Source organism: Sorex fumeus, unplaced genomic scaffold, assembly GCF_029834395.1.
Source record: "Sorex fumeus unplaced genomic scaffold, SorFum_2.1 ptg000039l, whole genome shotgun sequence".
Taxonomy (NCBI): domain Eukaryota; kingdom Metazoa; phylum Chordata; class Mammalia; order Eulipotyphla; family Soricidae; genus Sorex; species Sorex fumeus.
In genome coordinates this window covers 6,864,633-6,892,099 of record NW_026606096.1, presented here as the reverse complement: position 1 = coordinate 6,892,099, position 27,467 = coordinate 6,864,633, and the positions used below count along the sequence as shown (strand labels likewise).

Below are 27,467 nucleotides of genomic sequence, written 5' to 3'. Positions count from 1 at the left end.
ACAATGATAATAAAGATAAGAAAAATTCACAATATACCCTCCTACAAGGACATCAGTGACAAACCGGTTATTTTCTTTAATTCAGGGCACATTAAAGATTAGTCATTGTACAAAACATCTTGACGTGCGCCCTAAATTTTGCAGTTTATTTATGAAAGAAGCATAAGGTTTTCTTAAATTTTGCAGTAATCCTAAACTTTATATATTACTAGCAAAGCTTTTCTGTCAGCAATTTTTAAAAAACAAATTTCAATCAACTATACTTGAGGAAAGACTAAATTACCTATTTTTTCTCTCTAAGAAAATTGTGTCACCAATTGTCACATGAGAAGTCAGTCATAGATCATGCAGTCAGAACTGGGGGCTGGGGGAGTGAATACAGAGATATGTGAGGCTGATGATTAGTAAAAATATTAGGTTGTTCATGATTTTCAGATGTTTAAACTATTCAGTTTTTATACAGAATAATTTGTTGTGCTTTTTCTCTGAAAATTGATTTTTATGCCTACTTTCATAGTTGTGATTGTCTTTTTTTATTATTCTTATAATTTAAAACTTAAAAGGTTATATGAAGTTGCATAAGCTTCAGGCATCAGCAAAGAGAGCAGCCAGGGCTGGAGAGATAGGCCAGCAGGTGTGGCTCTTGCCTTACTTGCCGCTGACCCGAATTTCATCCCCGGCATCCCATATGATCCCCTGAGCATTGCAGGGTGTGGCTAAAATTTTGAAAATCAAAAATAAATAATAAAAAGAACAACTGTAAGAATTGTTAAGAGCAGGACTACCACAGGAAGGCAGGAGGAGGAAGGGAAGGAGCAGAGACACCCCTTGTCTTCTGTGGCCAGTCCCCACAGGGGTGGTGCATACCCCCATCCACCTCTTTTACGCTTAGAACGCCGAGCTGGGCAGTTAAGAAAGTGGAAGAATCTTCTCATGGGCCTGTTGCCTTCTCAAGTAGTCACCTCTGGGGTCCCCACAAAACTGCTCAACCAGATTACTAAACAGTAATACCCCCCGGCACCCCCCCTCCCATCCCCCATACCCACACACATTCGCAACACAGCAGCTTCTAGTCAGCCTTTTGTTCCAATCACTTATCCCAGCCAGTAGTGACATATGCCCAAGAAAGTGTTTAGTGTGAAAGTGGAGACTAGAACCAATAAGGAGGGAGGAGAGGGGCAACTTGAAGAGAAATGGAGATTATCAAGGAAAAAGAAAGTAGTTAAAGAATTCTCATTTAGATATTCTAATAATGGGACTGGAGCTATAGTACAGCAGGTAGGGAGCATGCCTTCCATGAGGTTGACCCGGGTCCAATCCCCAGCATCCCATATGGGTGCCTGAGCACCCCCAGGAGTAACTCATGAATGTCACTAGATGTGGCCCAAAAACAGAAGAAAAAAAGAAAAGAAAAAAAAGAAAAGAAAAGGAAGGTTGATTGGTTTGGGGCAATAACCAGTGATACTCAGGGCTTACTTCTGCCTCTGTGCTCAAGGATCAGTCCTGGCAAGGCTCAGGGGATCATAATTTGGTGCCAAGAATTGAACTGGGGTTAACCACATGCAAGGCAAGTGTCTTAACCCTCATACCATTGCCGCACTCAACAATGTTATTTTTAATCCTGGAATTAAAGAATATTCTATGCCGGATTGAGTTTGTGAGCATCCCAACCCATGTATGAAAATCTACCCACAGGGAAATCTTTATGCAATTTTGTATTACCAGGAGTGACAATATAGTCCTAGAAGTCTGCATAAAGAACAAACAGGTTACAGGCTGGGGTGGCAGTTGGAGACTTTAGATGGTTTTCATGACTACAGCAGAATTGAAAATGAGAAGCCATTAGAGCAAATGCCTTTAAAATTCTAAAAGAAATCACATCCAGCTGAGGATCCTGTACCCAGGAAACTAGTGTGAAGTAGAATAAAAAAGGGTTTTAACTGTGCACAGTCGCAAAAATCATCTCACTCACACACTTCTTCTCTACCCATATGAAGAGTAAGCCAAGAAAGAGAAAGACATGGAATCCAGGGGTGGTGGTGGGGGTGGGGGGGAACATCTAGGAAAGAGGTCCCAGGAATCTGTGAAGATACTGGAGGGAGAGCCGGGAGCAGCTGTGGACCACCACTAGGATGGTGGCACCCAGGCAGGCTGGGGCAGATTAAAGCATCCAGCAGGGAATCCTGCCAGAGACAGGAAAATGCTAGAATGGTGAATGAAAACGAATGAATGCATTAGGAGCAGCTAGAGACAGCTGAGATTAAATTAGAGCTCGGTCCCTAGAAAACTCAATGAATGAAAGAAGTGAAGATTCATTTTAGACTTAGGCAAAGCCCAAACGTCTGCAATGTTACCAGTTTTGTGTTTTACCCACAATTAAGGACTTTGGACTTAGTGGTGGGTGTCGTGATGGGGTGTGTACTTGGATACGTGTGTGCATGTGTGTGCGAGCAAGTGTGCGAGCAAGATCCCTCTGAGGCTGAACAAATTTCATTTTACACCTTTGTCCTTGGCTTTGAGGGTGCTGGACATTTTGGGGTGGTGAGCTTGGGGACCCTCAGAGGCTGGACACCTGCTGGCTGCCATGTACAGAAGGGAAGCAGATCATCATCTTCTTCTTCTATTTAGTGTTGCATTGACCAAACTGCAGTGGGTACAGAGAAACAGAGTTGAAGGCCAGGCCTCAGTGTTACCAGGGTGGAGACCTGGAGCCTTTTTATTTATATTGTTTAATGTTCTTCTTCTAGAATAAAAAGTCAAAAAGCTAGTACCGGGGCTGGAGCGGAAGCACAGCGGGTAGGTGCAGAGCCAGGAGTAACCCCTGAGCATCACCAGGTGTGACCCAAAAAGCAAAAAAAAAATTAAATAAAATAAAATAAATTTTAAAAGCTAGAACCTAAACATAAGTCAAGAAGTAGCAGGACAGATTTTTTTTTTTTGAGAAGTAAAGGTAAAGGTATGTTCCCTCCACCTCAACTTCACTCCTAAAAGCAGAATTGAAAAGGCGTTTCTCAAGTGAATGAGGCAGAGACGCAGAACAGCCTTGTTGCCTTATTAAAATATGTGTAGCTTTGGGCAAGAGTAATAGTACAGTGGGTAGGGCGCTTGCCTTGCACTTGGCCACCCCGGGTTCAATCTCTGGCATCCAGTGTGGTCCCCTGAGCCCCTCTAAAGCCAGGAGTAAATTCTGAGCTCTGCTGGTTGTGACCCAAAACAAAAAGAAAATATGTGTAACTTTGATAAAAAGAAAAACAGATTAATAAAAGGAAATCACAAAAGTAGAAAACTAAAGTGAAATTGCATATGTTAGTGTGGAGGGAGCAATAAAGACATACAAAAGGAAGAGATCATAGAAGAACAAGATTTGCCTTCAGACTGATCTGTATGTCCCATCTACAAGAAGGGAGAACCCAGAGATCAGCCAGGAGAAAAAACAGATAGACAGCCCCAAGGGTGGGTGGGGAAAATATAAACTATTTTAAGCTTTTTAAAAATGTAAACTGTTTCAATCTGCCTCTGGGACAATTTGCCAGAATGTATCAAAGCTTGAACATGTATATGTCCTTTGACCCAGCAATCCCAATTCTCAGAATCCATGACTAATCCTTGCAGTGAGCAAAAGCTTAGCTACCCAATTTTTGTTTATAGTAGCAAAATATTTGAAACAATTGAAATCACCAGTAAGGGTTGCAAGAAAAGAATTAGTGACATAGATGTACACGGAAATATTAAGGTAGATCTTAGAAATCTAGCTGATTGCAAAACTATTCAAATAAAAAAATCATGATTTTTTTATTTTAAAAAGTGATGTAAATATTTATGTATATACTTGTACACACGTGGACACTCTGGAATGTGAGGCATTGTTGTTTATTTTTTTGTGTATTTGTCCTTTATGTTTTTTTTTTTGGTGGGTTTTTTTTTTGCCTCTAATCAGCTTATTATTGTTGTAGTCAAATGAAAAAGGGGATTTTTATAGCTTATTTGAAAACTATGGAAAGTGCGAAGAAGAAAACATTTATTCTCACCACCCAGAATTAACCACTACTAACAGTTGGCATGTTTGCTTCAGTTGGTTTTCTTCCTGCAGATTTAAAAAAATATATAATTAACACCAAAACAGAGTTAACTTTGGATATCTTTTAGGTATAAGGCTGTACGTTATTTTAATTTTATTCTCTTCTCTTTTCTCAAGTTTTCTCTGATGAGCATGTTTTTTAACTTAATGCTTTTAAAGAAATAAACTAATTTGTAATAAAAAATAGAATAGCTTAAAGTGCTAAATAAATCGCAGACATTTTGAAGGAGGTAAGCAGGGCGTGAGCCGGGTGCAGCTCTGGTTCGGCAAGGAGGGAGCTTCTGCCTGGTGTAGCCTCTCAGCCTCCTTGCCCGGGAAAACCCAGGCCTGGTGTGAGCTGTCCTCGTGCTGGTATTATTATGTTATTATTCTTTATTTAGGCTTTGCCATGATTCAGAAGGCTGGTGATAACAGAGTTTCAGGCATCCAGCGTTCCAACTCTAGACCCACCCCCAGAGTATTATTTTTTTCCATAATAAAGGCCAGAGAGATAGTACAGCCTGTAAGGTGCTTGCCTTATACACAGACAACCCAGGTTCAATTCCCCAGGATCTCATACGCTCCTTCCCGCCACCATTCCCCCCCCCCCCCCCACACACACACGTACCGCCCCGAGCAGGAATGATCCCTGAGCTCAGAGCCAGGAGTAAGCCCTAACCAGCTCCAGGTGTAGTCCAACACCCCTCCCCCTCAAAAAAAATCTAATTAAATTCTGCATATACACAAGACACCACCCATTTTCTCTCAACAGCTCACTTAATGTCCATTTTCATCTAGGCCCCTGGCCTAGTGCTTCCTGCTTGAATTTTTCCTTCTTTTCTAATCTATTAGTTCATTTTTAAACTATAGCATTGAGGTGCAAAATGACGCACCCCTCCACAACTGACATGCCCAGGACCCTCCACACACAGTCCATATGTCACCTCTGGTCTGATCTCATTCTCGTCTCCTGCCTTTTGTTGATAAATTTTGTGATCCAAGGCCACGGGTTTATCATTGTTCTATACTGTCTGTTCTCTTATTTCCTACAGCAACACCCCAAATACTGACTTTAAAAGATTCTCCACCAATACTTGGACAGGAAATTTTTTTTTCTTGTGACTCGCAAAAGTAAGGAAATACGAAATAAAACACAAACTTGCTGCTGTGGGTTGTCCTAACAGGAGCCAACCCAAAGAGCTTCTGGGGGCCAAAGCTGGAAGAGTCAGAACAGCAAAATAAAGTAATTCTGGATTATAACCCAAAGTATAAGATCAGTATATTTACATGGATTAATAGGCAACTCTTCCATGCAAAAGAATTCTGAAAAGTCTATTAAGTTCTGTTAAATTCTGGCAATTCATACCTTATCCTCCAAGAGCTGGAGTATAATTCCTCACTCCAAGTGTAAGCTGTCCCATGACCTCCTAAGGCGGAAACTGGGAGCCTCTCCCAAAGGGTTCAAAGTTGATCCACACCTACAGTCAGACCTAGGAAGCTCCACGTTACTCCTGCTGGGCACTCATCCCCTAAATACACAGTGGGAAGAAAGGTCCTTGACCTCTTTCCAAACCCATGGCCCTGTGAGTCATGAGAATCTATATGAAAGGCAAATCCCTGTTGAGGGACATGCTATAAAACACTTGATCGACTTCCTTAAAATGGTCAAGGTCATGAAAAGCCAAGGGTACATGAGAGACTCAGGCTGACGGAACCTATTGGGAGCCCAGTGACACTTACTGAGCTAATGGAACGTGCTGACCTGGGTGAGATCTTGGACCGGAAAAGGACGTTAGGGAGAAGCTGAGGAACTCTGAATACATACAGGCTTCATTTTTTGCTTTTTTCTGAAATATTTTTCCTCTTCCCTCTGATCTGATGATCGGGCATTATGCATGTGCTTGTGATGCTCGAACCCTGGCCTCCATTTTCCTGTTGGCTGGGGTTTACGGCTCACTGTGCTGCTAACACATCTGCTCAATGCTCGCATGTGGTCACACTCCAAACGGATGTTCTTGTTCACGGTTCTGTGTGGTGTGTAGTCGCACACTGACTGCAGTGCCTGAAGGGCCATGCTCTCCTGAGGCCGCTGGGACCAACTCAGTACACATGGGCAGCACTGGGAATTAAAGTCGAGGCCACCTGTGTATAAGGCAGGTGCTTTTGCCCCTGAACCAAAGTCCACTGTATGTAGACTTGGCAAAGTTGATTGTTTCGTTAATTGCAACAGATGCACCTTCACTAATACACGATGCTACAGACAAACTGCCTGTGAGGAACCAGGCACTACCTTCAGAGTTGTGCTATAGACCTAAATCTCTGCAGGCAGCCAGAGAAAGAGCACAGGGGTTAGGGCACTTGCCCTGCATGCCCCCAGTTCCATCCCTGGCATCACATGGTCCCCAGGGCACTGTTAGGTCAGGCCGTACACCCCACTGGGTATGGCCCCAACCTCTCCTCTGATTAATCTAAAGTGAATGTATTTACTCAAAATGAGCCCATCAAATTTTTTCTTTTTAATTGAAAGAGATTTCTTAAGGTACTTTCCCAGAAGATTTTGTTAAGATGGCTTTTGCAGAGACAAGTTGGCTGGGCTGGTCAGTGTCTGCGGTGGAAGAGTAGGGAGGGTGAGCTGGGCCTCTGCCCAGGACGTGTGACCTTCCATTTTCTTGAACACCCGCTCCATGCCTCCTTCTCTGGAGAGTGCCTCCTTTCCAGCCCAGTCTCTTAAAGATAATGAAATGTCCAAAGTCCCATCGTGTTTCATGCTAGACATTTTATTCTGGTGATCAAATGTAATATCACCAGGCGATGATATGGGTGGCAAAACTTTTCTTCTAGTTCCTTGAAATCCACAGAGCAAGGTCGTGTGAAAATGGTGTCAGCCTGTGCCCGAGAGAGAAGGTAGGTGGGAGCCAGCGGCCCTGAGTATCCTCGTTCTGAATGACCCTGGGCTGGTCACTGAACCACTCTGTTCTGCTTCTCTTCTACAGCTTGAGAGGGTGGAACTGGAAAATTTCTATGGTAACTTGCTGTTCTAAAAATACTGTGCTTCTAAATTAAGATTTTGAGAGAGGCTGTGGCACCATGAATAATGGAATCTACATTCCTGATTTTTTGGTACCTTGTCTGTAGTACTCGCCTCCAAGTTAGAATCATTCTGAAGACCACTCAGAATCCTCTAGACTCCCCATCCTGCTCCCAGTGGACTTGGGATGGAGTTTCCTTCTAGAGGTCCTGTTCTTGGTCGGCAGAGAGAATCTCCTGTTCCCATCCTGTGTCTTACAGCCTTAGACTCTGAGCTGTGGGACCGGGAATGTGGCCCAGCAGTAGAGTCTTGGCCGTGCACATGTGAGGCCCTGGGTTGATTCAACCCCTGACACTGGGAAAGCCACAAGCAACTGACCAGAAACGGAGCTCCAGTGAGGGGAGGATTTGCTTGAATCACAAAACTAGTCAGAGGCAGAGACCCGATGTGATGATTCCTGGTTGACAGCTTTTAATGCTGCAGCATGCTTCATATGGCACCCGTGAAACTCACAGAGCTACCAGGACCTCATTTGCTGCATCACCAAAATGGTCCTTGAGGGCAAACTGTTCACTGTCTAAAACCTTTGTGTCAGCTCTAATCCCTGATTTGGGGGAAAGTGACTGGGGGGCCTACGGGTGGAGGCCGTGGAGCTCATCCTCCCCATAAACCCTTCCTCTCTAGGCCTGAGAAAGGGCCATTTCGTTTTTCTTTCCTTTTCACTTCCACAGCTTACCTTTCTCCCCCTGGTAATTATATGGCTGGAGATTATTTGTTTACAGAAGCCACGTGAATCAGCCAACCCCCAAAGGGTTAATGCTCCCAAATTATGGGCCTGGATGAACAATAAACAGGATGTCCTCCAGAAATTAAATTTAAACCCCTGTGACTCAGGCCGGCCCATCCTCTCAACTGGTTGGTTCGTTGTCTGGGGTTATTATCGGTGGTTAATTATACCATTGGGTTTAGCAACAGTGTTGGTCAGTTGGGGCCAAGAGAAACCTTGGGCTCTGGGGGTGGAGGGATGGGTATCTGGCTGAGGGTTGGAGCCTGAAGGGAGAGTGTGAGAGTGGCCATTCCGTACCCTCAGGACACTCCCGACCCTGCCCTCTCCCCATACACCCACTGGGGGGCTTGACTCCTTCCTGCTGCCCCCAGAAGCCCTCATCGCCAGAGCTGGTGGTTCCAAGTCCTCACTCTCTGGCCCAGAACTGGGGGCTCCCAGCCTCTCCTGTGTCCCTGGGGAGATTCTGAAACCCTGAGAGGTTTCAGGCTGGAATGAATGCCCAGGTGAGTCCTGGCTCAGCTTTCCTTCCTTGGGCTCCAGGCTTCTCCACTGCACATGGGAAACTTGAGTGCAGAGCTTCCTAGGAAATTGGACTGGACGCCACATTCTTCTCAGGTAGCCACATTTAGTTACTCTCTACTTTCTTAGGAAATACCCCAGCCCGACTGGCCCTAGATGCCCCTCAATGTGTCACCTCTTATCTGCTTTCCAAGAAACCTTGGATCCAGTTGTCCACAGCAGACAGGTTGTGAAGCACCTAATGCAAACAACAGGTGGCTTCCGTGGTGCTCTCTCCCTCCCCCGCCCTCACCTTTGCTGCTGTGCTTGCACAAGTGTGTTTTGGGGGGAGGGACGTTGCTGTGCTCACGGGGGCCCACATGCGTTGTTCTCAAACTGTGATCTCCTGCACTGGAGATCATGTGCATCTCTGGTACCAGAGATCAGACTCAGCTTGCCACCTCACTCTTATGAGCAGGTACTTCGATCCCTTCGTGGTGGTTCCCCTCCTCCCCTTTATTTAAATCCTGTGGTTTGCAAAGTTATTGATGGTACATTTGTTACAGGCATTCAGTATCCCAACACCCATCCCACCACCACTGTGACCTTCCCTACACCATTGTCCCATTTTCCCAGCCACCCCCAAGCCTGCTCCCTGAGGAGGTTACAAAATAATTTATTTTATATTGCCTGTTACAGCCAGTGGATTAAAAAAAAAAATACTTCAGTAAAAAAAAAAATTGTGAAAATTGTTATATCTCACCATGGGATCATTAAATCCCTGTGTGAGGGTTTACTCCGCTGTTCATTGCCTGTTGAACCCTCTGTGTTAATGTATTTGTTTTCTGAGCTTGGTTGGCTTCTGTGTTACTTTCCCATCTTATTGACTAGGTTGTCAGTGTTATAGAATTTGGAGGTGCTGTATTTGCGGACACGTGCTCCAGAAACCCCAGAATGTTGAACTGGGCAAGGTTATATGGTGGTGGCTATGGAATGTGGGTGTGGCTGCCAGGGCTTCCCGAAATACAGGGGGCCAGGGGTAGGCTGCCTACCCTCACTCTGAAAAGACCCCCAGAGTTCCCAGCCTGAAGACCAATGTATCTGGAATTTTCAGTGTCTCTCTGAAGAGCTTCGTTGTGAGACAGTGGAGTTGGGCCGTTAGTGTGTTGGCATCTCTGGGGAGGGCTTCAGGCAGTGTGGGGACTTGGCCCGCCCCCTTCCTAAAGACACCCCAGAGTTTTCAGTTGAGAGACCAAGCTACCTGTGGATTTTCACAGCTTGCTGATCTCTTTATATGAATTTGTAAAGCTGGGCTGATGGATGAGCTTAAACGGCGACAGTTGTGGGATGTGGGTGTCACCTGGTGGCTTTTAAAGGCAGGTTTTCCATGATGTTGCCATCCAGGTGAGTGGGTCACTTCAGACTCTGCAAGGTTTAGAGTCACAGGTTCCGACTCTAGCTTTCCATTGCTGCCTTCACCTTTGCAGTGTGTCTGAAGTGTGGGCTATTAGTGGGGAAGAGGCATCAGGGCTGAGGGGGACATAGGGGCAAGTGGGAGCCTCATTCTCCTGTACCTGGCCTGGCTGCTGGGGGCCTAGACGTGTGGGCCCAGAGCTCTGGGGTGAGCCGCTCCCATTCCTCTTTGCCCTCCTGTGGTTGACGACCTGCACCTCAGTTCTTTCACCCCATCTCTTCTCACTTTCTTTTGCAGGATACCTTTCAAGATTGGGCAGCCCAAGAAACAGATCATCCCCAAAACAGTGAGTATCCCATTCTGTCCTTCTCAGGCTCAGTTCCATCACTTGTGGCCTTTGCTGCACCAGAGCTCTGACTAGACACATCATAGTCGTGGGGCAAGGAGTCAGAATTGGGTTTCATGTTGTCATTCTAGACACAGACACTCACAGAGACCTTCACATAGGCCTTCGCACAGGTCCTCTTCTCCGGGGATACTTTCTCACATCTGCCTGGGCTCATTTCACTCTCTGTAAGGCGGGTTACAAGGGCGAGTAGACCTGTTCTGAAACCACACCTTGGGAACTGCTGTGACAGCCGGCGCTTTACTGAGAGAGTCCCAAAATCTGGACCCCTACCAAGGACATGTCTCAGACCCTTCTTCCTTGGCAACTCAACTGTGGAAAGGAGCAGAAAGCTCCAGAGTCCTGGTCTCTGTCTCTCCAATCCAAGAATTCTACAGCAGGCAGGGCTGGTTGAAGCACCGTCCAAACCCCTTTCAAGCAGCTTCATTGCCGCTTCGTCTCCCAAGTGGGCGAGTAAGAGGACCAAAGCATCTTAGGAAGCTGGTGCTGAAAGCTCTTAAGAAGTCATTGATCCAACCTCTCCATTTTTCCTAATGTAGAAATCAAGGTCTCAGCAATCATGGCAACTTTCTAAAACATACAAAAACCTCACAACCCTCAGAGCTGGAGCATTCAAGTCAGATTTCAGTCTCTTTGTTCTGTTTTCTCTCCATTATTCTATGTCGCAGTTTTGGGATTCTAGGAAGGAAAGGCCCCTTCAACCGTCTCACCCTCACATCTGAGCAAGACACTTATTTAACACGGAGCCCTACTTGCAGATGTCTCTGACGGGGTCGCCGCCTTGAAGCCCAGCCCGCCTGGCTGACTGGCGGAGAACCTCGTCATTTGAGCCCTGACCATGCTCCGTGTCTTCTTCACCTCAGCCCTCCTTGGCTCAGGGCTCAGAGCTGCAGGGAAGTTGCTGCTTCGGTTTGGCAGAACTCTCCACACATCTGCCCGATGGCTCTGTCTCTGGGAAATCCAGTTAGGTCACTGAGAGGAAATGGGCGCGTTTGAGGAGCCCTCCCGTGCTCAAGTGGAGGCCACAAGACGGACACAGCAGTTACCTCCCATGCCGAGGCTGACCATCTGCGAGGCTCTCGGCTCAAGTGTGTCCAGGCGGGCGGGCGTTTTCTTGGGCCCAGGCCGCTCCAGGAAGTGCGAAGGTGTGGCTTTGAATCTCCAGAGTTTAATCCAGGCAGCTCGAAAAGGGAAGTGGTTTTGAGCAGGGTCCTTTATTCCCCACACTCACTCCCCTGTCGGTCCACCAACCAACAAGCCTTCCCCCGCCCCACACCCCAAGACTTTGATCAAAATGGCCTTTGTTCTCCGTAGAGAAAGTCTCAGCTAGAATCGTTCTTTCCAGCTTCCATGCCAGAGGTTGTTGACAGAGACATCTCTGAGTCTTTTAATCTGGGGAGTGACTAATCTCAGGCTTCCCCACAGGGAGCTCAGAGGCGCAAACCAAGCACACCCTGAGTGCCTGTGGAGGCCCTCTGGGGACCTGGACCCCTTCTTCCTGTGGAGCATGGGCGTCCTTCGTGGACCGGGTCCCCCTCCTGTCTCCCTCCCCCTCCCTGAGCCCGAGTTTCTCCTGTGCGGGTGACACTAGTGATGAGCGGCGAGTCCCGCAGGAGTCCCTCGGAAGCGAGTGGATCTGATCGACTCTGGTTATAGACCCCCCAGGACTCGGCCTGGCCCGGGCAGCTCAGCAGAATGGCCGGCCAGGTCTTTGATCTCTTCCCAGGACTCAGCCCAGCCACAGCATGGAATCCAGCGCTTGGCTCTCTCTGTTCCCCAGGGCCCCGCGTAGCTCCAGCAAGCCCCAGCCTCCTCCGAGTCGCATCCCCGGAGCCCCTCCTGCTCCCCGCACCGGGCCAGAGCCAGCTGCCCCAGCACCGGTGACGCATGCCGCATGTCTTGCCCAGGCACCTTCAAGGGAGGGGAGCAGAGGTGGCTGCCAGGGTTACGGGAAGTCAGGACACCCCTGTCATGGGAAGAAGTGCTCATGTTATCTGCAGGGAGTTTCAGGAGGGTTTGGCTCGGGGCACCCGCCTGTCATCACAAAGGAGGCATTGTGCGTCTGCCTGTGCTCTCTCTGCCCGGGTGCTCTCCTGCACCCGGGTTATTCGCACAGGGTCCTTCACGGCCCGGGCTGGGGCACCCACACCATGTCCTCGGCAGGAGCCGCCCATTGGAATGGGAATGGAAGGACAGAGGCTCCCCGCTCCCAACCACACTCCCTCCTCTCAGACCCTGCTTGCCCCGCATTGTGCAGAAGCAGGAGCACTGGGCTGTGTGAGAAGCTCTGACACCCCCCCCCCCCCCCCCGCCCAGGGTGTGGAGCTCCCAGAGCCCTAGCACCAGGTGGTGGGTCGGCCTGCGCACCAAGATGCAGAGCCAGGCAGGCGGCTGGCCACCGTGAGCCGCACTCAGGCGAGCTTTGCACCCACAGCAACGAGGGACCCTCCCCTGGTTGGGGCAACTTGCATGCCAGCGTCCCGCTGCCCTGTTCAGGTCTCCCTTAGCCTGGCCTGGGTCAGGCCCCGGCCCTGCCTGTCCTCTCCTGCCTGACTTCACCACAGTAGTCAGGTGGGGTGAAACCCCCGTCTGTGTTCACTTCACAAACACTGGGCCTGCCCCCCTGCGTACCCCCCACCCCACCTGGGAGCTGGCGAGTCAACTCTGCTGCCTGACCCACCAGCCCAGCCCTGCCCGGCCCACCCCGACCCTACGCCAGGCCTGCACATGTGTTTACACTTGCATTGCTGAGTGGGGTCCAGCGGCCCTCTGGCAGAGGCACCAAGCATCCAGACTGTTAGATCTTCCTCTCTTGGACTCGGGCCCTCTGCAGGGATGTGCCTGGGAGGGAGGCTCGCGGGTGTCTCTGAGGGGCTGGGACCTGGCGGTGCTTTCTCCGGGACCCGCCCCCGTGGAGGATGTCCCCCTCCCCAAGCCCAGCCGCTGCCCGAGCAGCCCACACATGGCCCCAGGAGGCTGGCTTCCTGCTCAGGAGCTGACTTGGGGTCTGAGGCGAAAGGGGTACCCTCGCACCCTCACACCCTCAGCCCCTGCTCCGCTGCTCCAGCAGCGCAGCCCGCTGGAAACCGGCACCCTCGTCCGTACAAGTCCTGGCAGCCCCGGTGGGAGACCAGGTGCTCGCTGGCATCCCACACACAGCCGCACATGGGCCTTGCGCAAGGCGGGCACCCCGGCCACCACTCCCAGCCCGGCTCACCCTCCCCTGCCGTCCCCCAGCCGCCCACCCGCCCTGGCCGGATTCCGCCCAGAGCTTCCTGCACACTCGTTTCATCTGTTTGGCGAATAAAGGCCCTCATTGGAAGGTCTCCACCCGGTGTTCACAGCCCCTGAGTGGGATGGCACATGGGGGCCAAGCTGGGAGCAGACCCTGAGCAGAGCCAGAAATGACTCCTAGCCCTGGCCGGCCAGAGCTGCCCGCCGAGAGGAGTGCACAGGAGAGGAACGGCAGCTGGGCACCCTGTTCTGTGGGCCGCCCTCCGCACATGGACATGGCGAAATTCTGTCGGCCTGAGCCCAGGGCCGAGGCAGGGAGCTGAGACTCCCAGGGAGTGGTCAGTACTGCAGCAGTGGTCCGGAGCTCAGCCTACTGCTGTGTGGGAGCCACTCCCAGCAGCGCTGAGGGCCACAAGGGCCACCCCTACTGGCATCTGGGGGTCCACACAGTGCTGGGAGAATCCTCAGCGTGCTAGACCTTCCCCCGCCTCCACGCACTCTCATCCCGGGGACCCTCTGGAGGCTCATTGTTGTCTGGCCAGTCTAGATCTTCTTCTGCTGGGGAAAGGGCTGGACCAGCAATTCAGTGCAAAATTTGAAGGGTCTGGACAAGGCCCCCGGCTCTGAAACAGAGAGCCCCACTTCCAGGCACTCTGCGGGTGAGGCACGATTTCTGCCCCACTCCGAGCCCCCTCCCCCCATCTCCTCCGAGAACTTTTAATGGGTGCTGTCTTCAGCTTTTCCGCTAAGAACCGCTTGGGGGACATCTAAGGAAGGAGGTAGTGAGGGTATTGGGTCCTGGGTGGGGAAGAGTGTCTTGTGAAGACGAAAGAGGGTTGTCAATAAGAGGCTGGGCACCCCTCCCCACACTCTGTGGTGGATTTATTTCATGCCACAATTTTGTGCCAAATGCCACGATTGTGAGGTAGAAAAATCTTCGTTCCCCCTGTGTGAGTGATGAACACTCAATGGCTCCCAGCTGGAAAGATGGATATGTTACCCCCTAGGCATCAGTGAAGTGGGGTATCCTGTCGGAGTACCCTCATTTCTGTGGGGTTTGTTCATCCTCCCCCACGAGGAGCTGATGTGACGGGAGGGCCTGGAAGAATGTATCGCACTCATGAGGTGCTCACCAGAGGGTCAGGGGCTGAGAGGAGGTGGCTGAGAGGGTCAGGGGGTGACGAGGTGGCTGAGAGGGTAGGGGCTGAGAGGAGGTGGTTGAGGTGGTTGTTTGGGGGAGGCGTTTGCGGCCCCACCAGAAAACAGCCCTGAGCAGTGTGAGCATGGTGCCCGGGCTCCTTCCTGACAACCCTGGCTCAGCACCTTGAGCCAGCTCTCCAGTCTGAACTAAGCCTGCCCTTGGTTTGCCGCTAACCGGCCCTCCCTACCCCGCTTCTGGGCTTCCTTCCTCTTTGTGCAGCCACGTTGGCCTGAATACTGGTTTGCGCCGCTCACTGCACCAAGTTAGCCTGAGTGGAGTTGTGCAGCTGCCGGAAGTTGAGTGTAGAGTCCACCACTGACAGGCGTGCGTGGTGGTGACCAGGGGACATGGCCTGACCTTCAGCCCGCAAGACTGAGAGGCAAAGCATGGGGTTGTCCCAGCCAGGCCTCTCACGGCCGCAGCCAGGAAGACCCTCTTCCTCTCCCGTCTGGAGCCAGGCTAAATCCCAGCCCCAGGCAAGTCACCTTACTCGTGTCTGGTAACCCCCGGGTACAGTGAGGGCCAGCACCCCACCTGGCAGGGGGAGGCACACTGGAAGAGGACAAGCAGGTATCCCTTGCCCCTGGGGCCTCGCCGTCTTTGCACTAGGAAGTTTAGACAGGTGAGGTGCCTGTGACTGCCTCGCCTCGGGGCCCCCCTCGGGACTCCCACCTGCAGTGGATCAGAGAAGCTCATCTCTTTCCAGGAGCGGGAGAGCGACAGTCCCACCCCATGTAGAGCTCAGCGGCGTATTCTTGGTGCAGGGAGCTGGTGACCAGTCTCAGAGCTGCCAAATGGCAGAGCTGGTGCCTGCAACCACGACGTCCAGAGTGCCTTCCTACATACACACACATACACACACACACACACACACACACACACACACACACACACACACGCTCCCTCCCCAGAGGTTTCCATGGCGTTCGGGCACTTGCCAGGGAGGTGCGCTGGGGAGCCCCGCGCAGTGCCTCACTGCACGCAGGAGGAGCGGAGCTGGCGCCTGCCCAGTGGGCCCAGCTGGGAGGGGCACCCTTCACCCTAATTAATTTGGGCACACAGGGCTAGTGTGTCGCTAACGAGCTGCCGCTGCCTGTACCAACCGGACAGCGTGCCGCTCTGCAGGGCTGGGGCTTGGGGCATCCTCACAGGCTGCCAGGCTTTTTCCGACGGGCTGTCATTTCCCCGCCGATTGACGGATCTCTTGGGTTGCAGGTGGAGAGAGACTTTGAAAGAGAGTATGGAAAACTCCAGCAGTGAGTAGCACACCCCAGAAGGAGGGGTGGGGTGAGAAGGGCAGGGCCCTGTGCCACTCCACCGTCCCCTATTCCCCGCCCCCACCGCCCTCCCCGGGATGGGCTGGCAGCGCCGCAGCTCCCCGACGGAGGGCTGGAGACTGGAAGCTGCCCCGCCCGGTGACTGGGTGGCCATCGTCAGGGCCTAGCCTTGGGTGTCTAACTTTGTGCAGAGCTGGTCATGTCCCTTTGTCCCAGAGGGAGCCTCCCCATCTCCCCCTCCCCACTCCCACTTCTGCCAGGCAGCCCGGTGTCGGGGTGGGCCTGCTTTTAAAAGCAGCTTGGCAATGCCAGGTTCTCAGGCACGCGCCCTGCCTTGCAGGCTGGAAGAGCAGACCAAGAGGCTCCAGAAAGACATGAAAAAGAGCACCGACGCTGACCTGGGTAAGTGCCAGCGCACGCACAATACACACATGCATACACACACACACACATGTACACATGCACACACGCACACACTAACACACCATTGCCACTAGCCTTGCCCAGGTCGAACAGAGCTTATCAGCTCGTCACCTGAGGACTGGACTGGCTGTGAAGTGAGTACCCTGCGTAGGTGGCTGACAGTTGTCCCCAGGAAGTGGCTCGAGGTCACATCACCCCTTCCCGTGCGGCAGAGCTGCCTGGGCCTGGAGACTGTCTTGATGCCTGTGCTCAGGCCCACTGCCACAGACGTGGCCCCAGGGCCTGTCAGGACCGTGCCAGGGCCAGGGGTGCCAGCCCAGCACTATCCAGCGGCAGTGGGAAGAAAGTCTCCCCCTCTTTGCCCCCCGCCTCTGAGTTTTCAGGGTGCTTTCTGCCCATGTCAGTGGCACCAGAGAGTTAGTACAGGGGGCAGGGCACTTGTCTTGCATACCGCTGATAGCCAGTTTGATCCCCAGCTCCTCATATGGTCCCCTGAGCACTGCCAGGAGTGATCCCTGAGCACCGAGCCAGTAGTAAGCTGTGAACACTTCTGGGTGTGGCCCACATCCCCACCCCACCACTGCCAGTGAAAAATATAATTAAAGAAATGTTTCGGGGTTTGGTGGCGAGTTGGTTTGGGAGGGGTCACACCCAGTGATGCTCTGGGGTTACTCTGCACTCAGGAATTATTCCTGGTAGTGCTCCAGGGACCATATGGGATGCTGGGGATTGAACCTGGGTTGGCAAATGCCCTTCCTGCTGTTCTGTCACTCTAGCCCCAAGAAGAGATGTTTCTAGTTAATTTCCAGATTCTTTTTTTTTCCCCCATCTTGTAGCAAATCCAGAACGTCATGAATGCAAGGCATGAGCTTTACCACTGAGCCATGTCCCTGGCCCAGGATTCTTATTTTTAGTTGTACTCTCCATGACCCTTTTTTTTTTTGGCGGGAGAGGGTGGGGAGTGTCACACTCAGTGATGCTCATGGGCTACTCCTGTCTATGGTGGTGCTCAGGGGACCATAAGGGATGCTGGGGGATTGAACCCAGGTCAGCTGCTTGCGAGGTTAGCGCCCCACTGTACTATGGCTCTGACCCCATCTCCATGACCCTTTTATAATCAGTGACATGTGATATGTGCTCCTCAGCCACAGAGTCACTTCACAAAGTTTAAAGAATATTTCTGAGTTTATACCTCCAGCCTGCTCCCATAGCTCCTCCTCTTTGCTGGGTGACCCCATGGTGGCCCTGAAGCCTCAGAAAAGCCCAGCCAGTGTCTCTCTGGGCGCTGTCAGCAGGGTGAGGGGCTGGGGGCGGCGGGGGTATCCCTGGGCTTCTGCTCCTGCTGCTCCGGACTGGAAGGTCCAGCCTGGAGGAGGTTGGGCAGGGGCTCGGCTCACACCTTATGCAGCGTGGGTGGCCTCAGCCCCCTCGGCAGGGAGCAGGGCAGTGGGCCCTGTTCTGTGGACTGGACCTTCATGTCACAGCCTTCTGGCTTCCAACAGAACCTTCATGGCTTAAGAAAGACAAAATGAATGCATCTTACAACTGATGGTGTCTCTGATATGTGACAGAAAACAGTGAAAAGGACATTCAGCATGTGTTCCTCTGAGATACTGAAGCTGGCACAGCCACCATGCGCATGTGGGGCCCCTCCAGTGTTTTGCTTATGGATGGTATAGACCTGCACACACATACACACACACACACACACACACACACACACACACACACAGGGTCGCAGACAATGGAGCTGCCTCCAGGTCTGTGTCCTGCCTCAGAGCTGCCCTGTGGCTTCCAGCCTCCGACACAGGACCATCTAAACACACCAGGCACTTGCAGAGGGCAAGGAGGTAGCAGAGAGTACCTTTGACAGGAGCACCCCCCAGCTCTGCCACCAGCACACTGCTCCCTGCAGAACAGACACCAGGAAAATAGTGCCCAGTGACTGGTGTGAGCTCAGTCTTCGGAGCCTCACCTACCCCATCTATGCAGCGAATTGTGAGCTGAGAGAGACTCCACAAAGCTGGAATCTGTGCTCTGCGTGCAGGAGTCCTGGGTTCAATCCCAGCGCTGCTTGGTCCTCCCTGAACCATACCTAGAGTGCCACCAGGCGTGGGCTCCCCAAAAAAGCAAAAACAAACTACATCTATCCCAAGTGTTTCTGGATGGTTTGAGACTTAAACAAGAAGTGGGTGTGTGCGGTCCCTGACAGAGCCAGGATGTAGATCTTGGCAGCTTTGGAGTTCTAGATCTTGTGTGAGTTTTCAGGTCACGGGCCAGAGAGAGCTCAACAAGCTCAGTGAGACCTTAGTGATAATATGGGGCGGGGGGCAGGAGAGACAGTGTTTGCTTTCCATGCAGCTGACCCAGCTTCGATCCCCAGCACCCTGTGAGGACCCCCAAACCCTGCTAAGAGAGATCCTTGAATAGAGAGTCAGGAGTAAGCCCTGAGGACTTACCCAGTGTGTCCCTCACCCTCTCCCTCCCCCAGAAAATAAAAACCAAGCTGAGCGCATGCTTTGCAAGCAAGAGGCCTCGTGTCAATCTGTGCATCTACATGGTCCCTTGGCACCACATGGCCTCCCCATCCTCCCCAGGAGTGACCCCTGAGCACTAAGACTTGGAGTAGCCCCTGAGCAATGTCCAGAAGTAAATTTAAGAAACAAAGTTCTGGGCCTGGAAAGAGAGAACAGCACTTAAAGTGCTTGCCTTGCATGCAGCCGACGTGGGTTCCATCCCCAGCATCCCCTGTGGTCCCCCGAGCACAGCCAGGAATAATTGCTGAGTGCAGAGCCAGGAGTAACCCCTGAGCATCTCTGGGTATGACACCCACTCCCCCCAAAAAAAATTTTTTTAAATTTAAAAATGAAAAAGTTCTAAGGTCTCCATGTTTGCAAGTAGAAGTGTAAAGGAAAGGCAGAGAGATGAGAAGGGCCGTGCGTGTTCCATGGTGTCTGTGGTCTCAGAGTCCAGAAGGAACAAGTCTGAAGTGCTTCCTAGAACTGTGGGCCATTCAAACGGGGCGGGGGGGGGGGGTTGGCTGGGCTAGACCCCGCCTTGCCCCGTCTGGCTGCTCCTTGTCCCTTGGAGCACAGCCACACCAATTCTTCAGGGTAGTCTGGGGCAGAGTGAGTAGCTCCAACAGAAAACAGCCGCAAATAGCAAAGCCAGGAGGAGTCTTGGCTGGCGCCCTGCAGGGTCACTCCATCCGTGCCTGCCAGCCTGCCCCACACCGAGACCTTCACTTTGTAGCTGCCTGGGGAGGGCTTTTGATTTTGGTTTTGGGGTTTTTTGGAGAGAGGGGAGTTGATGTTTTCGGTCAGGCTTACTCCTGTCTCTGAGCTCAGGGATCACTCCTGGCAGTGCTCAGGGGGACCGTATGGGATGCTGGGTATCGAACCCAGGTCAGCCACATGCAAGGCAAATGCCCTGCTCACAGTACTATCGCTCCAGCCCCCACCTGGAGAGTGTTACAGCACGTTTTCCAGCTTCCAGATTTAATTAAAATCCTTGGAGCCAAGTCTGTATCTGGTACAGCTTTTCTCCCAGATGGGTTCCGTTAGAGCCCAGAGTTTAGAAGATTAAGTCATTGTCACAGGTAAAGCTGCTCTGAAAGAATTCCTCAGAGCCGCAGCAGGTCAGGAGAGGACTAGCGTCTCGTTCCTCTCTTGGTGTCTGGGATTCTCCTTCACTGCGGTGGCCCGTGGCCCTGGGTGGGGGTGCCCTGGCGCAGGCTCTGGGCCGAGGGAGGACAGCGGGGGCTGAGCGGCCCTTCAGGCCCATCCTGTTGCCAACCAGCTGAGCTTTGACTTCTGCAGCCATGTCCAAGTCCGCTGTGAAGATATCCTTGGACTTACTCTCCAATCCCCTCTGTGAGCAAGATCAGGACTTCCTGAGCATGGTGACAGCGCTGGACACCGCCATGAAGCGGATGGACGCCTTCAACCAGGAGAAGGTGATGGGGCCTGGGCCTCCCTGGGTCGTGCTTCTGACGGGCGGAGTGTCGTGTGGGGTCCCAAGCAGGACCGGCCCCCTGCCCATTCCTGCCCCCAGCCCCGAGCCCTGCGATGCCCAGGGCCAGGAGCTTGTGACTGTGCTGGGAGGCTCCCGCTGCCCCTCAGGCTTCCTCTAGTTAGTCCCAGTAAACTGCCCATCCTCACCAGCTCGGCCATCGTTGGCCTGAGCAGACGGTGTGGCTGGTGGGTGAGCGCTGGCCCAGCATGGTTCCTGTCCTGCTCTCGGCGTCCCCTGACAGATCTCCCTTCTCTCCCCAGCAGCGCAGGACCTCCCTCCCCTTTTCAGGAAGACTTTGGTGTCCCCCCACCCCCCCACCCCGTACTCAGTATGATGTCATTGGGTTTTACTTTTGGCAGGTGAACCAGATCCAGAAGACAGTGATCGAACCCTTGAAAAAGTGAGTACTGGTTGCTGGGAAGGCAGCCTCTGGTACGGGAGTCACCGTCCTTCCTGGCCGGGAAGGTCAGCTGGCCGCGTGGGGGCCAGACCTCTTTCCAGGCTATCCCCAAAGTCACCTGGGCTGACGGGAAACCCCACAGGCATGCCAGTGACACCCACCGTCACTGGGCCCAGACAGGCCACGCTTGGCACCCAGCCCCTCACTGTCCAGGCGTGCCAATGACTGACCGTGGGATGCCCCAGCCCTTCTGTGGCGGCCCCTGCACCCCTCTCCCTCCGCCCCCCCCCCCCGAAGGTGGGTCCACGGGGCTCTCGCCAGCCCGCCCAGCCCAGAAGCCTCTCATCTCTGCCGTGCAGCCGTGGGGTCCCGTCCAGGGAGGCCCCTAACTCATGATCTGTCAGGGTCAAAAATGCTGGGTGACTCCTTGAAGTCGGGCAGGCTCTGGTCGGCGATCAGAGGGCCGATCCCTGCGTCCCTGAGGAGGTGGGCGGGAGCCCCTTCATCTCCTTCCCGGCCTCTCCCGCAGGCCGCGACCTCGGCAGCCGCGCCCGCAGCTGCACTTTATTACTCTTCTTGGTGGTCCCCGCGCTGGCCTGGTGCTGGCAGCTGATGAGGGCTGGACTGGGCCCTGAGGGACAGGCAGAGGGCCACGGTCTGACCCTCCAGCCCCTCGTTCCCTGTTCGGATCCCAAGATGGGGTTGGGGAGGCAGTTGAAGAAAACCCTGGAGGGCGCCACCCTGGTGGGGGTCCGATGTTGGTGCAGTAAGGGGAGAGACGTCTCCCCATCGGAGCGTCGCTGAGTTTCCTGCCTCGTCTCCAGGGCAGGGGGCTGGGGCCGGCGGAAGGGCTCGGGGGTCCCGGGGACTGCCACCCACGGCTCGCAGAGCTCAGCCTGGCACAGCCGCTCCGCGCTGGGTTGCCGACTTCTGTCTCGATTTCACAACCAGCGAGGCGGCCTTGAAATCTGATGCGTGGCTCCTGCCGCCAAATGGAGAGAAGCCCCAGCGCTTCCCACCGCGGGCAGCCCACCACCTGCCAGGAAGGGGGGCGTGTGGCCGAGGGGGCGGCCCCATCTCCGCCGCGGATCCGCTGACCTCGGCGCAAACCCCGCTGGCTGGCCGCCTGCCCCAGGCCTGGCGGCCAACAGGCCGTGTCCGACCCCCGGCCGACCGGCACTGCAGCGGCCTCCTCTCTCCAGGAGCGCTGCTCCCGGGGACCCCAGCACCGGAAGCAGGAAACTGCAGCTTTCCTGTCCTCTGATGAAGAACATCCCCACATGGCCCCCCGCCGCCCCCAGCCTTCCCCGGGGGCCCGGCCTCTAATCCCGGACTCGGGCCCCGTTCACATGTCGGATGGGGATGCTTTCAATTTCCCTTTCCTGGTGGGTGGAAGATCCCGGCTGTGTGGGCACAGGCTGACGAATGGCAGGCATTCCCCCACCAGGCCGGCCGCTGCAGCCCACCTCCCAGCCGGCCCCGCGCCCCCAATCACCGCCTCGCCCCCCAGGGAGCCATGGGAGCTGAGGGTCTCCCTGGGCCTGGCCTTGCCAGCTGCCCCTTCCCTGACGCCCGCTGGGTAACAGGCTTTGGTCCTGAGCCCAGGGAGTGCCAGGCTGTGGCACGAGGCGCATCCCCCCCTCCCCCAGACCCTGGCCACCCCCCCACTACTCCTGCTTCTGCCCCCTGCTGGGGGATGCAGGGAGCAAGCTGTCCTGAGCCAGAGGCTGGGGGCGAAGACGCGTGTCCGAGACCCCCAGGCCTGACATCACAGCCCTGCTCACGTGCGCGCACGGTGCCACTGCCCAGCAGCACCAAGGGCCACAGAGGCCTGGGCGGGGGAGGGGTCGAAGCTGCTCCATCCTCAGCACCGCCAGGAGTGACCCCAAAACAAAACCCACTCGGGAGACCCACACAGCCTGCTGCTCTCGGCCTCCCTCCCGCCAGGCCCCAGCTGCCCCCTCTGCAGACCTCTCCCCGCTCCTCCTCCAGTAGCCACCTCAGAACCGACTGCCCTCACCTGCGCCGTCATTTTCCCCACCTTGATATGAGCAAACCCAACACTGGCCCCTTTCCCTCGGGAATTCCTTGGTGAACTGGCTTGGCTCTAACCGGTGGACTGGCTGGGCCTCCTGGCTTGATGGAGTGCTGGTGAGGGTGTGACTGGGGGTGCTGGTGAGGGCATGACTGTCAAAGGGAGAGCTGGTTCTCGTCGGAGGTCAGAGAGCGAAGCCAGGTGGTCTTGCTCCCAGGAGCCCCCAGAGATTCCGAACTTGGCCTGGTCTGTGCCTCTGCTTCCTCCCTGGACAGCAGGGGACGGCATCCCTGCACTCCCACTCCCCGTTCATGGGGGCCCTCCCGGGACCCTGCTGCTCGCTGCCTCCTTCTGGCCTGTCTCGCCTAGGTCCCGGGTCACCCAGCAGCCACTGTCTCCTTCCAGGCAGTGCTGCCAGCCTCTGTCCGGGCTTCGGGGGCGGGGATATGATCGCTTCTCAGCCCGGCTGCACCTGCCGCGGGAACCATATGCGTCTCAGCTGCTGCCACCGGCCTCAGGAAGGGACTGGGGCTCAGCTGGGCAGCCAGGACCCCTCAGAGCAGCTGCTCAGGCCCCCCCCAGGGCATGTGTATCCTGGAGATAGCCAACCCCCCCCCCCCCCCCCCCCCCGGCCAGCCTGACTCCCAGCAGAGTCGTCAGTCAGATACCACCTGGTGCTGTGTGACAGTCCCCAGAAGTCAGGGAGGGCTCATCCGCTCTAGTGCAGCTAGTAGCTGGGAGCACTTGGGGACCCGTAAGCCCAGAGGACTGGCTTTAGTGGCCTTTCTCACGGGTTGGCCCTTCTTGCATCCAGCCCCACTGCATGGGGCACTGAAGCCTCGGATGGGTTTGTCTTCATCCTCAGGAGAGAACTCGGTGCCATTGGTACTCTGTGCTGATGGGGCTCAAAAAATGAGAGTCACGGTCATGCTCCCCGAGAACGTGCTCATGGGTGGCACTTGGCCCTGGTGTCATGAGAGTGCCCTACCAGTGCTCCAGGCTGGCTCCGTCCACTTGGGCTGGCTGTTCGGATGCTGCTGGCAGCTCAGGGAGTCGTGTGAGAGACAGTGCTCCAGGCCTGGGCTGGTAGTAGCTGCTGGCTCTGTGAGTCTCGTGCATTGGGACGAAGTGGCCCCTGCTGGCTGCTGGCACAGTGCTGCCCTGGGTGGCAGGTGGTATGGCCCTTCCCTGGGCAAGATGACCCAAGTCCCAGACACACTGCCACCTTCCTCACACCTGCCCCCTGGGAAGCCCCCAGGGGTGCTGTGCTGTGAGGGGAGGGGCCCTGGGGTTTGTCCCCTCCTTGCAAAGGTGGTGCCGGGCTGTGCCAGGTAGGGAGCAGCAAGCTGTGCCTGTCGCTTGGTGCGGCCTCCCAAGAGGCTGCCAAGGTCCCGGCAGAGGTTGGGGACACTGTTCTCATCTCTGCAGAACTGTGACCCTTGTCAAGTGGTGTCGACTCTCTGGCCTCTGTTTTTTGTTGTTGGTTTTTTTGTTTTGGTTTTTTTTTTGCTTGTTGGGTCACACCCAGCGATACGCAGGGGTTACTCCTGGCTCATGCACTCAGGAATTACTCCTGGCAGTGCTTGGGGTACCATATGGGATGCTGGGAATCGAACCTGGGTCAGCCACGTGCAAGGCAAAAGTCCTACCCGTTTTGCTATCACTCCAGCCCCAGCTTCAGTATTTTTTAATTTTTATAAAAGATTTGGAAAAAACTGTTTTCTAATGTGAGAGGGAGAGGTAGGGGGAGGGGTGGTCATAGCTCACTAGGGTGGAGCTCCTGTGGTGTGTGCATGAGGCCCTGGGTTTGGGCTCGACCCAGGGGCAGGGGGCCCAGGCCCGCGCCCCGGCATGCGGTATCGTGCAGTGGCATTGCTGCTTGCTTCTCCCCGGGATCTTCTGCCTCCAGCAGGCGCTGCCTCGTGGTGGGGTGACTTCAGCCTGCGCTGGTGCCGGGTGTGGGGTGGCACCAGCCCTGGCGTGTGTGGCAGCATCGCCCCGGCCCGCAGGTTCGGCAGCGTCTTCCCCAGCCTCCACATGGCTGTGAAGCGGCGCGAGCAGGCCCTGCAGGACTACCGGCGGCTGCAGGCCAAGGTGGAGAAGTACGAGGAGAAGGAGAAGACGGGGCCCGTGCTGGCCAAACTGCACCAGGTATACCCCGGAGAAGCCGGCGCCCCCTTCCCCCCACTCGGGGGCCACCCCGGGGAAGGGTGTCACCATCCTCCACCCAACACTGGCTGCACTTCCCCGGGCTGCCCCTCTCCAGGCCCGAGAAGAGCTTCGGCCCGTGCGGGATGACTTTGAGGCGAAGAACAAGCAGCTCCTGGACGAGATGCCGCGGTTCTACAGCAGCCGGCTCGACTACTTCCAGCCCAGCTTCGAGGCCCTGATCCGCGCACAGGTGGGGCCGTTCCCTTGTCTGGGGGGCCGGGGCTGGGGGAGTTGTCCCTGTGGAGGGCAGGGGCAGCTGGTTTAGGCTCTTCCCTCTGTCCCTCCCTGTTCTCACTGCTCTGTGGGCTGCAGGGTGGTACCAGGCTGCACCCCGGGGTACTGGAGGTGATGAGGGACTGGGCAGGCTTCTCACCAGAAGCCCCGCGGGGTGGGGGGGCAGGTGGGGGCAGGGGGTGACCCCGTGTTTCCTGTGGCCGAGAGGGAGCACACAGCAAGGCCTAGACCAAGCTCCCAGCCCACCTCGCTCCCTATAGTCCAAGCCGTGAGCAGGCTGTGGTGGCCACACCGGTCTCCTGCCTTGGCCTGCCCAGCTGGCCCCCTCCAGTGGCCATTGTCACTGTAGCATCCACTCTGAGCACAGAGCACGTGACGGCACCCGGGAGCTGACCTGGGTGGACGGTGAATGGGCCGGCGCTGCCCTGGAGGCTGGGGTCCTGAGCGAACCCTTCCCGCTGCCTCTCCCCTCCCCCAAGGAGCCCCGGAAAGGGCCTTCCCTCTCGCCTTCCCTCCCTGTCCCTGCCCCAGCCCCCCAGCTACTGCGCGAGAGGAAGCTCCCCGGTGTACACAGAGGCTGGAGCAGTCTGGGGGCTAGGGATGCCCCGTAACCAGGCAGCAGGGAGGCCGGGGCTGTTTACCGCCGCCCCAGCACCAGCCTCCCCCTCCTGCGGCGGCTGCTGCCATTAGTCACTGGAGAAGTGAGCATTCCCGGTGACTCAGCCTCGCGCAGCCGCTTGGCACCATGGGGGGAGGGGGCGCCCCTCCCAAGCTGACAGCTCCCCGGGAGCCTGCCGGAACCCCCGCCGGCCGTGGGACCCCGAGGACAGCAGCCGAAGCAGCCCCACCACCAAACCCGGAACTCAGCCTGGCACTGTGGGTCAAGGCGTCAAGTTTCTTGGCGTTTCTGGGTTGGACTAGTGTGGGCCCCTTGGATCGATCAGTCATGCAGTGGGCACTGAGGTGGCAGTGGCTCCTCCCCGCTTAGGAAAGCCTCCGGCACTGGCTCTAAGCAACCCTGGGCCAACTCAGGCTCGCTGCTGGCGTTGCCGGCCGGGTGCGGAGCTGCCGTCGTCATGCTCGCTCTTCCTGCAGGAGCCCGGCCGGGTCTTCGGGCACAGAAGCCTCTGTCGCCTCCCAGCGGGGACGAAGTCTGCCCGGGCAGGGTCCCCCACCCCCACAGCGTTGGGCTCAGCTGCCCAGTACACGGGAGGCCAGCCACGTGCTGGCGCCCCCCCCCCCCCCGTCCCCCCCAAGCCTGCTCTCGCCTCCTGCTGCCCTGGGCAGGGATGTGCCTGGTGGCTTCGTGCTGACTTCTCCCCTGCCAGGAACCGGCGCAGCAGCGAAGCCAAGTGAAGGGGGTGGGGGCGGAGGGCAGTGTGCCCCTGCACTGTGTGTGGGTCTGCGGAGCCCCGGGGGTGGGGGGAATGGCAGTCCCCGTGGCACACCTCCTACCTCCCCGCCAGGTCGTCTACTACTCGGAAATGCACAAGATCTTCGGAGACCTGACCCAGCAGCTCGACCAGCCCGGCCACTCGGACGAGCAGCGGGAACGGGAGAACGAAGCCAAACTGAGCGAGCTCAGAGCCCTCTCCATTGTGGCTGATGACTGAGCGCACCCCGGCTCGGGACTCCTGGGACACACGCCAGCCGGCCGGGCAGGGTGGGGGCCTGCCCCTTCGCAGCCGCGAGCCCCAAGGAAACAGCCAGGGTATGTCCTGGCCAGGACGAGAACTAGCCGGCCGCCTCCAGTGCGCCTGCGGTCAGCTCCCTCGAGGTCCCGGCCCCACGGGCCCGGCTGGGGTCATGTCTACCTCCAAAACAGCCATCCCAGGGACCCTCCCCCTCACCCCGTTGCCTTCCTACTTCAGGGACTCTGCGGCCGGCTGACAGCACCCCATGGGCTACCTCGCCCGCTCCTGTCTCTCGGGTCAGGTGCAGTTTGCTAGGTTCCCTAGGAAACAGGAGCCCGCATTTGTCTGTGTCTGCTCCTGTGAGTAGCCTGCTACCCAGCTCGTCAGATTGATTCACAGGCCTCAAAGCAACAGCAGTGGGTTTGTGTCTCACCCGAATATCTGGAATTTTATTTTTTCAAGTGAAGTTTTCAATAAAATTTCCATATATTATTGTGCTATAATAAGAGCAGGAGGGGAGGGGAGGGGTGGGGCGGCCGTTACTTTTGGGATTACACTGCCCCCTGCCGGGCACGCGGGGACCCAGCTACAGGAACAGAGGCCGGGTGGAGGGA

General features: G+C 55.3%; 1 protein-coding gene across 1 annotated transcript in view; it reads left to right on the top strand.

The window, feature by feature from the left end:
* BIN3 (bridging integrator 3) overlaps positions 1–27,345 on the top strand; it is a 46,738-nt gene extending 19,393 nt beyond the window's left edge. Inside the window, exons 2-9 of the mRNA XM_056119043.1 lie at positions 10,082–10,130; positions 15,841–15,881; positions 16,243–16,304; positions 20,144–20,280; positions 20,699–20,739; positions 24,784–24,925; positions 25,041–25,175; positions 26,686–27,345. Of these exons, the coding sequence (XP_055975018.1) occupies positions 10,082–10,130; positions 15,841–15,881; positions 16,243–16,304; positions 20,144–20,280; positions 20,699–20,739; positions 24,784–24,925; positions 25,041–25,175; positions 26,686–26,832 (754 nt within the window). The 3' untranslated portion in view covers positions 26,833–27,345. The remainder of the gene's footprint in view (positions 1–10,081; positions 10,131–15,840; positions 15,882–16,242; positions 16,305–20,143; positions 20,281–20,698; positions 20,740–24,783; positions 24,926–25,040; positions 25,176–26,685) is intronic.
* The last annotated feature ends 122 nt before the right edge of the window (positions 27,346–27,467 follow it).